Source organism: Engystomops pustulosus, chromosome 9, assembly GCF_040894005.1.
Source record: "Engystomops pustulosus chromosome 9, aEngPut4.maternal, whole genome shotgun sequence".
NCBI classification, from domain to species: Eukaryota; Metazoa; Chordata; class Amphibia; order Anura; family Leptodactylidae; genus Engystomops; species Engystomops pustulosus.
The window spans coordinates 49,681,853-49,694,362 of record NC_092419.1 but is presented as its reverse complement, the minus strand read 5'-3'; the positions used below and the strand labels follow the sequence as shown (position 1 = coordinate 49,694,362).

At 38.3% G+C, this 12,510-nt stretch overlaps 1 protein-coding gene across 9 annotated transcripts in view; it reads right to left on the bottom strand.

The window, feature by feature from the left end:
- TENM1 (teneurin transmembrane protein 1) overlaps positions 1-12,510 on the bottom strand; it is a 490,610-nt gene that overhangs the window by 58,261 nt on the left and 419,839 nt on the right. For all 9 annotated transcript variants that reach the window (XM_072124023.1, XM_072124021.1, XM_072124025.1 and 6 more), the window contains one exon: positions 8,610-8,764. In XM_072124023.1, coding sequence (XP_071980124.1) covers positions 8,610-8,764 — 155 coding nt within the window. The remainder of the gene's footprint in view (positions 1-8,609; positions 8,765-12,510) is intronic.

Here is a 12,510-nt window from a genome sequence, read left to right as displayed (position 1 = left end):
ACGTCACTCGAAATCTTTAGAGCTTGACGGGTGCGCAAGTAGGTTACAAAACCGTGTTCATCAATGAAGAAAAACTTGGCACTCCTTATATTTTGTGACATCAGGAATTCTCATTTTATTTTTTGTTCAAATTTGATCGAGAAAAGCAATCCAAATAACAATTTATGCAACGTTTCGGTCTTAATTCAATTGCAATCCGTGCCTGATGAAGGTCTGAATTAAGACCAAAACGTTGCATAGATGTTTAAAATATATTGGAAATTTGTAAAACTTATCATTACACTAACTATCAATTCTTTGCTGGAATGGTCTTAAAGTGAACAACCACTTTAATGTTAGTGTGCCGAAAGCATCCATGTAATAAACTAGATAAACTATTAGAAAAAACTTCTGGTCATGTATGAAGTTACGGAGATGATATCTCCATATCTAGGGCGACCAGGCCTCCCTTGTTGGGACACCCATTGCAAAATATTGAGCAGCAGCTACCACTGTGTGATCATTGCCTCAAGATCTATTACAGTCCTTAGTCCAATGCAAGAGATTGTCATCAGACTACTGACAGGAGCTTATAACAGACAAAGTCAGGGGCAATGACTAGACTAGGTTCATTACATTCTTCTTAAATATTGATACTGTGCTTGAGCTGTAAACATTTCCATCTTATATCAAAGTATTTTTTTATATTTTTACAGTAGATTTGGTAATTAAAAGAGGTTTTATTTTCCTATCTAATAAATAATTACATAAATGATTTCTTAAATAAATATCAGAAAATAATCAGCTGGTTCATTCTTCTATGTGGTAGACAATGGGATTTCCATTAGGAAGCAGTCCCAGTAGCATCTTCATGCCATGTACATTGTAATTATAATATCCAGAGTGTTTCTTGTTGGACAGTTATGTCTATGTCACCTGTGTGTTAAGTTGGCCTATGATAAATTTGATCATTACTATTCCTGGGCATGGGAGTGATGTGATAAACCTGTGCCAAGCTGTAGTTACTGTACCTCTATGAAACCTGAACAACGATTTGATAAAGCAAATAGGAAATGTGTGCCTCAAAACAACAGTAATTTGTTTAACAGCTGGAAAAAAAGCACAAAAGATGCATACATAATCAGCCGAAAATAGAAACGGCGGGCCAACAACGCTCATTATTCCAAATGCAAGACATTCTGCTTATCTGTAATCATCAAGAATATGATTTTATTAACACCAGCTGAACACTGAGCCTTTACACAGAAAATGGGAATAAATGTATATCAAGTCTTTTATGTTTTCAGTCTAAACAATATAGGATGTCTATAATAATTGCCATGTTTATCAGTGGATCTACACAATATTTAGCAACACGTTGCATACTGTAAAATCTAATAATTGTATATCTATGACTGCACAGCACGATTCCTTCCAAAAAGCCCCTCAATTTATGGTTTTACCTATGGTTTAGATATCATAATTATAAATATATTTATATAGAATACTAATTCCTGATGTGTCCCTTTTTTGCCATTGGCAAAATCCTGAGAAATGGAGGCCTCTTTCTCACTAATGCAGGGACTGGCTAGTCAAGCAAATGTCCTGCCATTTAATACAATGGGAGTTCTGAAAATTACAATGCATAGTGCCCTCATAGACATTTAATGGGAGGAGTGTTGGAGATAGGTGAGCACTGTGCTTGTCAATATCCGATCCTCCCATATTATTGAATGGAGTGGCAGGACTTGTGAGACCAGGACCCCCATTCTTGGGATCTGTCGATTCTCACAATTTGTTATTCCATATTCTGTGTATTGGGGATGACAATAATACTTGATTCACTCCTTTTAAGGATTCTTATGGTTTCAACTTCCAGAAAACTACTGGCTCCATGGGCGTCTATGGAGACATATATATACCTACCCACAATGCTTGTGTGAAAGAAGCCTATCTCATAGATTGAGGCACTGTGACTGAAGTAATCTTTCTAGATTTGTTATCCATGGCCTCCTTCTTTCAAAAAGCAACTTTTATAATTATTCTAATGAGCCTGAGTGGCTCTGGTAGGTATTTCTAGAGCGGCTCAGTGCTGTAGCTTCACAGGCTGTTACAAATGAACAGAGCAGGTCTGCTCGTTGTAACAGCCTTAGTGGCTGTAGTAACACCCCAGAATGCTTCAGGCACATTGGCATAATTTAAAAGTTGATTTTAGAAGGAAGGAGGCCATGGACAAGGTCACTACTGGGCATACCTGGGCAAGTATCGGGGGCCCAGAGCTGCTGGGGGGGCCCACGTAAGCCTGTACATAATGAATCCATAGGGTGTGAGGGTGGGTTATATAAAATAACCTTTTGGGGGGCTGTTTAGTATGATAAACTAGGAAATATTTTAGGGAACATGAGACTGTTTTAGTTTTTGAATTTTGAATACTGCCACGTGAGTTCACTGCAGAGGGGCCCACTGTGGCTCTGTCGCCCGGGGCCCACTGAAAGCTGGAGTCGACACTGGCCACGGAAAGTAAATAGAAGCATATCACCACAGTCAGAAAGCCTTGATCTATGAGTAGGTGGCCCTGGTTTATCATGCTGGATTTTGATGGTAAATTAGATTTTGATGGTTAGAACATTATGATCAGTTACAACAATATAGATGGAAAGACATAATCAAATGGAAGAAATCAAAACCAAGCATGGCTCAAATCTAATAATCTTGTCCATTTTTCGGTACCTGTCTTGGACAAGAAGATGAATAAAATCCAATAATAACCAAAATATGTTATTCTTAATATGAATAGAACATTCTGTCTGTTTTCTCCTTTGTGAAATGAAACTGCCCTCTGGCTCTTCTTGTTGAATAACAGTCTATTGTGCAGTGTCCAAAACTCATAAACAATTTACAAGTCCCCTCCATTTCCTCATGTTGGTTTGATTGTGCCTTGTTTCTATTAAAATATCTTTTGATAAGAGCCCCGCTGTGCAAAAGACAGGGAGTTAAACTCTATTTTCTGCATTGCAATTTAAAGAACCACTTGTCCATTCAATCCACTTATTTTTGAGCATATCCTCGGTGAAGGATGATTGTAACGCTCACAAATATATTTGTAAAGGTTTCTGTGCTATGACAGGACGCATTTCTTAGGCGTGTGATAAGAATAAAATGAAAGGCTTGAGCGACATTTCTCATATGTATTTCATCTTTAACTCTCCACAGCCCATTAACTTGATATTTTTTACCTCAATAACCTATGGGTTACCCACTATGCTAGAGGGAAATATAATCAAAAGTTTTTGGTTTGGATTCTTTTTTTTTCACATTTTTAACAGAATATAGTAACAGGTTATTTAAAGGGATCATATCAAGGACAACGCCGAAACTTACAGATTTATTGGCAAATATATCATTTAAAATTTTGCTTAAAGGGGTATTCCCACCTGGGCATTCACATTTAATTTACTTCATTTGCCATATATAAACATTTCTTCAATTGGATGTTATTAAAAAAAATGTTCCTGTCTGAAGATAATTTCTCATAAATGCAGTCATGTTATCCCTTAGAAACGGGATAGCTTACTCGGATACGACCACCTCACATTTTGGCAGCGATGGCCAGATTTGCACTATTGAGCTCTGCCCGACCTCCTGGATTCAGCGTTCATTATTACAGGACGTCTGTGGGGCCTGGAGTAACTCCTTGGACATTTAATATTCAGAAACTTTTTGTTTCTTTTTGCAATCCCTTCAGCAGAGGTGGTCATATCCAGGGACACAGTCTTGTTTCTAAGGGACCACATGATTAGAAATTTTCTCCACACAGAAACATTTTCTTTTTATAACATCTAATTGGAGAAATGTTTATGTATGGCAAATTAATGAAATTGAATGTGAATGCCCATACAAGAATACCCCTTTAACTTTGTGGAAAAATATCAGTTTGGTCAGTAAATGGAAGGCCCAACAAAATGGGCACAAAAGCTTATACAGAGCATAAGGGAGAATTTATTAAGACTGGTGTATTGAGTCTTAATCTTCTCCTGCTGGTGTACTGAATGGAGGTGCACAAGTTACAAGGGATGGTACAAGTTACCGACATCATTTACCAGCCTTCCTCTCGGATGACATACAAGTGACACACAGGTGACATACATCCCTTTTTTGTAGCTATACGGCTCAGACTTTTGACACATGGCTCACAAAAATGGCCAAGAGACCCATAAATTGAAGCCATATAAAAATATGATTGTGTGAAAGAAACCTTAAAGGGTATTTTATTTTCTAATCTATAGAATAGGTTTACAATTCCCCAGCTCACTATGGGACAGTAACAGGTTTAGTTGCATTAGAAGCACTCTATTGGTCTTCAAAACAAATAAATAATCCTTCCCTTGTAAGTATTTTTCAGTTTTGTAGTGGGTAAACCACCTACAACCACAAGGCAGAGAGAATAAGGTTTATCTTTAAGGCATCTATAGAATTAATTGTTTTAATGGATCAGTGCTCATGGCCATTATTTTAGACTTATGAGGACATGTGAAAAACAGAACAGAAGCAGATCAAATTTTAATCATACCCTGCCAAAGATAATTGAGATTAGTTTATTGACCCTAAAGATAACCAAGATTACTAAAGGGAAATTTGAGAATTAAAAATAAATTGGGGCAAATCATCATATCTTGGATAAGATCTACCGATTGGAGGGATCATCTACTCCATTAAGGCTTTAATCATGGTTTAATCACCTTAATACACCTTGGTATTTCAACAGGAGTTTCTGGCAGAGAATCTAAGTAAAAATCTGCTATTGGGCTTTCCAATGTGGATTTCAACCAACATGCCAGACTTTCCAAATGGCATCTTCCATGGGAATAGTGGAAATTGTTTTCTTGAGGAAATGCATAATTCTTTGGAAATGGATGACTAGAAGTCTAGAAGCAATGATTTTAGATAGGAGTAAATTTAAGAGGTGGGAAAGGGGTGCTGGTAAACATGATACTAAGAGTTTGGGACACTGTTTACCATGAATTGAGGTTTGAAGAGGTATTGGAATTAATGTTGGAAGAGAAAATATGGTTCATAGAGAGTTGGAAGATTTGTGGTATAAAGAATACTCTACAATTGATAAATGGATCAGCCTTCCCTCACTAATGAAGTGTCCAGAAACATCCTCCGCTCACTAATAAAATGTCATAATCCAGTAATCCAATGCCCAGCAGCATCTTCTTCTCAATAATGCAATGTCCAGACATATGGGGACGTATGTATTGACGCTTGCTTGCAGCCGTACATACGTCCCCCATGTTTGTGTAAATGCATCCTAAGGCTGCATTTACACAGCAGCATGGGGGACATATATACGGACGATGTGTATACACCATATATACGCCCCCCATAGACAGCAAAGGGCGCACGGTACCGTTCTGTACCCAGGAGAAAGATACAGATGTCCTCCTGTAATATGGCGCTGTGCCCCATGTTTCTCTATGGAGAGCACTCACCCCCTCCTCCTCTCTCGGGGGCCAACGTATCCCCGCCGTGCTACGGTACGTTTTAATGATGCATTTTAATGCTGTAGCAACACACGGAGGCAGACAGAATTATGTTATTTACATTCATAAACTGTCTATAACACCTTTTATCACAATTATGAAAAATGTTTCACACAGTTTTAGACACCTTTGTGACTGGTGCACCAAAAAGACATGGCCTGGTTAAAGGGGTGTGGCCTTAAGTTGCACCAAATAATCCTGACAAAATTGCCAAATTTTCTGCACTAGCTAATAGAAGGTGTGAAGAAAGATTAGACAGTATCTTTGATACTATGTACACTATAGACACTTTTGATGAATCTGCCCCATGGTATCTATTATGAGTACATACAGTTGCTGGGTTATATACAGGATGTTTTTTAGGTTCAAGTTGAATTTGTATGTAAGTCAGAACTGGTAGATTTTATAATTGTAACTCCAGACAATATTTTTTTGTCCCTCTGACAATTGGATTTTTTTAAAAAAATTTGTACTGTCATGGAAACAGATTAACAAGAAAACTTCCTTATAGACTGGTCACTACAGCCCGGGGACTAAAGTAAAGCATCAAGAGAACTTTATTAGCGGTCAAAGTAATCAGAGAGGTCTGTTTGTAACTAGGGGTCATTTGTAAGTCGGGTGTCCTTCAGTCGGGGACTGCCTGTATTATATATACTGCAGGTTCTATTTTAAGTCTGAACTCGATATCTTCAGTATTTTGTTGCTGAATTTATATACATATACATTTGTGTCCATTAATATTTATGTATTCTGCACGTTATACTTTATAATAAGCTTCTATTGCCTCATATTATAAGGCTGTTATCATTTCTAGCAAGGAAGTATAAGAGCGACTAATGGCTTTTTGAGACAAATAAATGGATCCATTAACCTTACGCAACTATCATGAAAAAGGAAGGAAGTCTAGATTTTCTTTGAAACCAAATGCTTTTATATATGTGCTTCTCCCATACACTGCTCTAACAATATAAAGTGCAATATAACAAGAAAAAGAGCAGATTTTTTCATCAAGGAAACTCTTGCTGCTGTCCATGTTTTATTCCCCAGCATCCACTTCACTTCTTACAGCTGCTATGCTGTCGAAGGGTTTTGATGCTTTGGCTGCTTTCATAGTTCAGCACAAACATAAGGACCATTTCTCCGGATGAAAGGTAAATCAACAGCACAAAGCCTTTAGAAGCCAGGGACACATATACACCATATGCAGCAATTTCTGTCTGATATTTTTAGCTTTGTTAAGCTAAAGCACAGTTTACAAAGCCATTGAGGATTGTGTAGCTTTGTATTACAGCGCATGATATCTTACAGAACTGATAGATTTTATGTTTGCAGAACACAAATAATATATGGCTCTCTCGACTTTGATCACCACTAAATCCCTATATAGCCTTTAATGTACAGAACATGTGCATCCAACTGTCATACAAAGCTCTTTCATGTTGTATTTTGCACTACTGATACTTACTCAAGCCCTAATCATTGATAGAATTAGCTTACACAGAGTATAGCATCATTTGGATTAAATCCATTATCTTTCAAGATGTCTGTATGCTATGCAAACCAATCTTGCTTAGAGCATGGTGTTTGGCAAGATATTTCCCCATTCCCTTTAAGGGGGTTGATTTGTAGTAATTGTGCACATCTATTACACTGTATAATGTTAGGTCTGACTATAAAGCTTAACATTTTATTCATACAGAGACTAGATGTCACTCCCCCCAGGGCAGGATCTGCCATGAGGCAGGATAAAGATCCCACCTCAGACGGCAGATGAACAAGCCCTGCGGGAGGCGGCATAATTGCTAAATGCAGCGGCCTGAATCGCCCACCACAAATACGGACCTGTCACTGGCAAAATCCGCACCCCGTCGAAAGTACCAATGGCATCTGTGTCTCAGAACAGATGCTGCACCGCTCTGTAAGCTCTAGAGGACCAAGGTGGTATGTGATGATATCATCACATGCTACCTGCATTCCCTCACAGAGACGTGAGCCGGGGGAAGAGGGAGACTGCCGTGGCATAGGGAGTATTAATGTTATTATTTTATCAATGGCCACATCCTGCAATCATTGTGGTAGTGAGCAGTTCTGCATATAGTCTGTGTGTGTGTGTGGGGGTGTATATAAACTTTTGGGGGCTGTAGATAGTCTGTGTGCGTGGGGGGGTTCTATATAGTTTGTGTGTGTGTGTGGGCTTTATGTAAAGAGGGCTGTATATAGTCTGTGGGGGTGCTATAAACTTTGTGGAGGGTTGTATATAGTCTGTGTGTAAGGACAGGGGCTGTATATAGTCACCGTTTGGGGGCTGTATATAGACTGTGTGTCTGTGGGGGCTGTATATAGCCTATGTGTGGGGGGCCTGTATATAAACTGTGGAGGGGTTGCATATAGTCTGTGTGTGTATGTGTGGGGGGCTGTATGTATGACTATTAAGGTTGCCTTCACATGATGTCTTTTGTCTATTGTCTTTTGGAATGCATTCATAGACGCATCATCAAACGCATACTTGTTATATTTGTAGGGAAATGCTTTTTACATTGATAGTCCTTATTATTAATGTTAAAAGACAAAAGCCATGTTTTTACTTATATAAATAACGTGTTTGGTGATGCATTCTGCCTTGTATGTTTGCACACATGCATATGTGATAATAATAATTAGGGGTTCCTGTATGTAAGCACTGCTATCAGGTAACATTATACTGTTAGTGACTTTGGTATTTTTATGGGCGGAGATTGGATATGCTTCATGGAGTTGAAGACATCTGATGATGAATGCAACAGTGATAAACCATGGCCGCACGAAATGGTATTGAAGTTCTCTTCCTGAGGGTACTAGATATCACTTATGTCTGTGTCACTGACTGACCTAATAGTGTCAGCCTGTGTAGTATTGTTGTCATAATTGTTTGATCAGTTGTTTGAATAGGCCATAAAATAAACTCCACTTTGATGGTTCCCTTTTTTGAATTTTTTTTTACATTCTGTCCTTTTCCTTTAATCACCCAAACAATAACACCAGTGTAGATATAACATGTACTACATTACATGCAACATAAGGGAACATTTGCCTACAGTCTCTTACCCTACTTATGTCCATTCCTGAGTCACAGCTTAGGGGTTGTGTTGAAGTTAAACCATTGAGACCTATGACTGTCGAAATGATACCTCTGTCGTCAATTTTCCGAATCATGGTGCCATCAACGAAGTAAATGAAGCCATGTGCATCTACAGTAATTCCTGGTGGAGAGAATCAACATTAATGTAGGGAATCATAGATGAAAACAAAATAAAAGAGTTACAAGTACAGAACAAATTTTTAAAATGGCTGTCCAACAAATTTCACTGGGGCCTTTAACTGAAACAATAGTAATCTACTTAACATTCATCTTGTCCAGAAATTGATGTCCCATTTGTGTTATGGGTCCTCTGCAGCCAATCACTGGCCTCAGAGATGGCTTCTACATGAATGGCATTTGACCATTGAGTCCAACTGGTTATGTGGAATTAATGTACAAGTCAACGCCGAGGAAAGTGGCGTTTTCTGACACTGATGATATGACAGGACAAAGGTCATCAAAGGACATCTTTGGTCGAAACGTACCGTATGTTGGTGATATATAAATAAAAATACTAAACAATGAATAATGAAACTAATCTATAAATATATGTTAAAAATGGACCATTAAATATTTATGTTATCCCTTATACAGTTTTATTTCATAAAATTGGGAGATCATTTCTTTCTATGGGCTATGTATGAAAGGGTTATATTGTATCCTCTGACAAGAGGTGACACTATAGGCAGAAGGGATAAAATTCATTATTTTTTAGTATTTTTTTATTACCAAAGCTGAGGAGGCAAAGCTGAGTGACAACTGCTGTCAGCCATTACTTGGCATCCTTCTCCTACATCAGCCAGTTCAGACACTGGCATTTCTGTGACTGAGACCAAGAGTGGAAAAAGATCCCATGACACTCTAAAGGTGTAAAGAGATGGAGGCACTGACAGGAGATTAATTAGTTGCCCACTTATTCAGGGCATGGGCATAATAAGGTGATGGCAGAAAATCCAGCAGAGGAATGGTTGTACTCTATCAATCTAAACATTACACTTGTATATTTTTACAATGTTTCTGTTTAAAATAGTTAAATAAAAGCTAATTACATTTGCACACATCTCTAGACATTGGTTACTCTCCTATATAATATGATCTCATGATATAATATTTCATGCTCTACAATGTTTATTACTTGAGAGTTGGCAATTACATAATTGTACATCCGTTCTATTGAGAAGTGGTTAACATTTCTTCATTTTAGGGAACAAGAAAAAGTCGCAGGGAGCCAGATAGGGTGAATACAGAGGGGGAAGGGGGTGGTGTTGGGGTGCCGCAGGAATTCATAACACATTCATGGCGGCGACATCTCTGGATGAATGTGCTGGTGCATCATTGTGTTGAAACAGCACCTTCTTTTTCATCAAATGCGGCCGTGTGTCCTTCAATTTTGGCAAAGCGGTCCAATTTCTTCCTTTTTCTAAAAAATCCATGAGGATGATGCTGTACGCATCCCAAAAATCGTCGCCATGACCTTTCCTGACAATGGGACCTTCTTCACCTTCTTTGGAGCAAATTCACCGGGAGAAATCCATTGTTTTGATTATTACTTAGTTTCTGGTGTGTGATGATGAATCCAGGTTTCATCAACGGTGACAACTTGACGCACAATCTCCTTCAGATCTTGCTTAAATTGCTCCAAACACTGCTTCGAAATTAACAGTCGCATCCGCTTGTTGTCTTCCGTGAGCAATCGAGGCACAAATCAGACCGACAATTTTTTCATTGCCAACTTATCATGTAAAATATTAATTACCGTTCCGGTAAGCACACCTACGGCCTCTGCTACTGGTCGCTCCTCATCATAAACAGATGTTAGCCCTTGTTTAAATTTTGTTAAAACCAATATCTAACTGTAGTCATAGATGGCGAAGTGTCCCCATAAACAGCATCCAACTTTGTTTTTATCTACTCACATTTTTTCCCATCCAAAAACAAACAGTGAATTACCGAACGATACTGATCTTTTCCCATCTTAGCGTAAATCACGAAACACCTCTTACTCAAATGGCTGTCAAATCCAAACTAACCTATCAATCAGTCTGCAATTTGTTTTGCTGTCGTTTGATAGAGGGCAGCACATGATGATAACACCAACTTCCCTCAGGAACGCCCCCTGTCGGCAAACACGGGTACTTATTGAACCACCCTCATATTCATATGGATGATAGAGCACCACAGCTTCACAATAAGCCTCATGTGCAAGATACCGACACTGAAGGTCTCATTTGATTTCAATAGAGCCACTTGGTGTGAATAGTGGAAAAGGACTATACAATGTCAGATTTAAAGACATTAGTCTAAGTTATTAATACTGTCAGCAATTTTTGCTGACAGGGTGTCAGTACTCTTTAAAAATTTTTCTTTAAATTTAGTGGGCCGGTTATAGCAGGATCAGAGATCGCCTCACGCAGCAAAAAGCCTAGAATCAGCACTGTCCAGCCATAAACAATACTATACCATTGCCAACCCTACTGTGCACATTTTCAATAGGCGAAGCTGAGGACAACTCTGATGATTGTTTTAGTCTAATGCTTCTGTTCCCTCATATTTGCCATCTGAATGGGAGTTTAGAAGCTGCCATACCCATTAGATGATTGACTGGCCCCACAGAAATCACCACGTTTATCTAACAATCTCTTGTATATGGCTAACTTTTTATATAGTACCACAGGTCAGGCAATGCATACATGCTCGCCAGCATTCTGTCCAATGGGCGTTTTTAAACATTTGGAAGGTAAGTCTGTTTGACATCTCTACGTGGAATTCCTGCTAAGGATTTCTCTCCATCTTAGAGACACAGGTAGAATTGAAACTCTCCTGAACAGAAATCTAAATTGAAAATCTCTGTATTGTAGTCTGCTCTCAGTCTTCCGGGAGATGCATTTTCAAAGATTACAAATAAAATAAAGAATTGTGGTAACACCCAATTACTAAGAATGCCATTTATTACATCTTATCTGGGCCATCCAATAATTTGATCTGCCTCCATGCTTGAAAGCTGAAAGACAGATTTCTTAACCTCTTCAGTTGGCGGTCATATGAGACAATACATATAAGTCTGTTAGCGCACACCTTGGTGGTAGATTTCCATATGTTACTCTTGCCTGATACAAGGTGCATGGGGTTTAAGGGACTTTATTGTCACTTTTCTTTGCTTCGCTTATACAGTTGGTATCTACATTAATTCTCCTCAAGGGTTTTACATCTGCCTTCTGCCACCTGTTCAACATTTAAATGATAATGTTTAAGCAGAGATTGTGATGAGACAGCAGTCTACTTCAGCCACCGGGAGGCTTTTAATCACAAACAAAGTGTTGCAATACTATTTTTCCTAATTTATTTATTTCTTGAATTAGAACATGGAAGGGAATTAAATTTAAACCTTGGAGCCAGATTGCGAATCCTAATTACAATCCTAAATATGAGTGTAAAAGGATAAAAGGGGTTAAGAACAAGCTCTGCGTATCTAAGTAATAATCAAATATCCCACTGCGCAAAATTGAGTAGCCCATGGTGCCGCATTACGCACTTCCAATTACTGCCTGTTGTCTGTCACACCCAGAATGCAAAATAAAGTTCAAAGTCAAAGTGAATCAAGTTAATTGATGAAAAGTTCTGAGCAACTTGTAAAACTCAACAAAGCTCCGAAACTTCTGAGAATATTGTTTATCACAGACCATTGTTTTCATCTGATTATTTATGATGGTATGTATAAGAATTATTTTCGAAGAGTAGAATTTTATTCTGTAACATGTCATTATCTTTAGGAAATTGTGTATTCTGCAAATTTTCCCACACTTCTTACAGATCATCTTTGAATTATTCCTTTTATACTATGTAGAAAGCCAACTTTCATTACGGCTC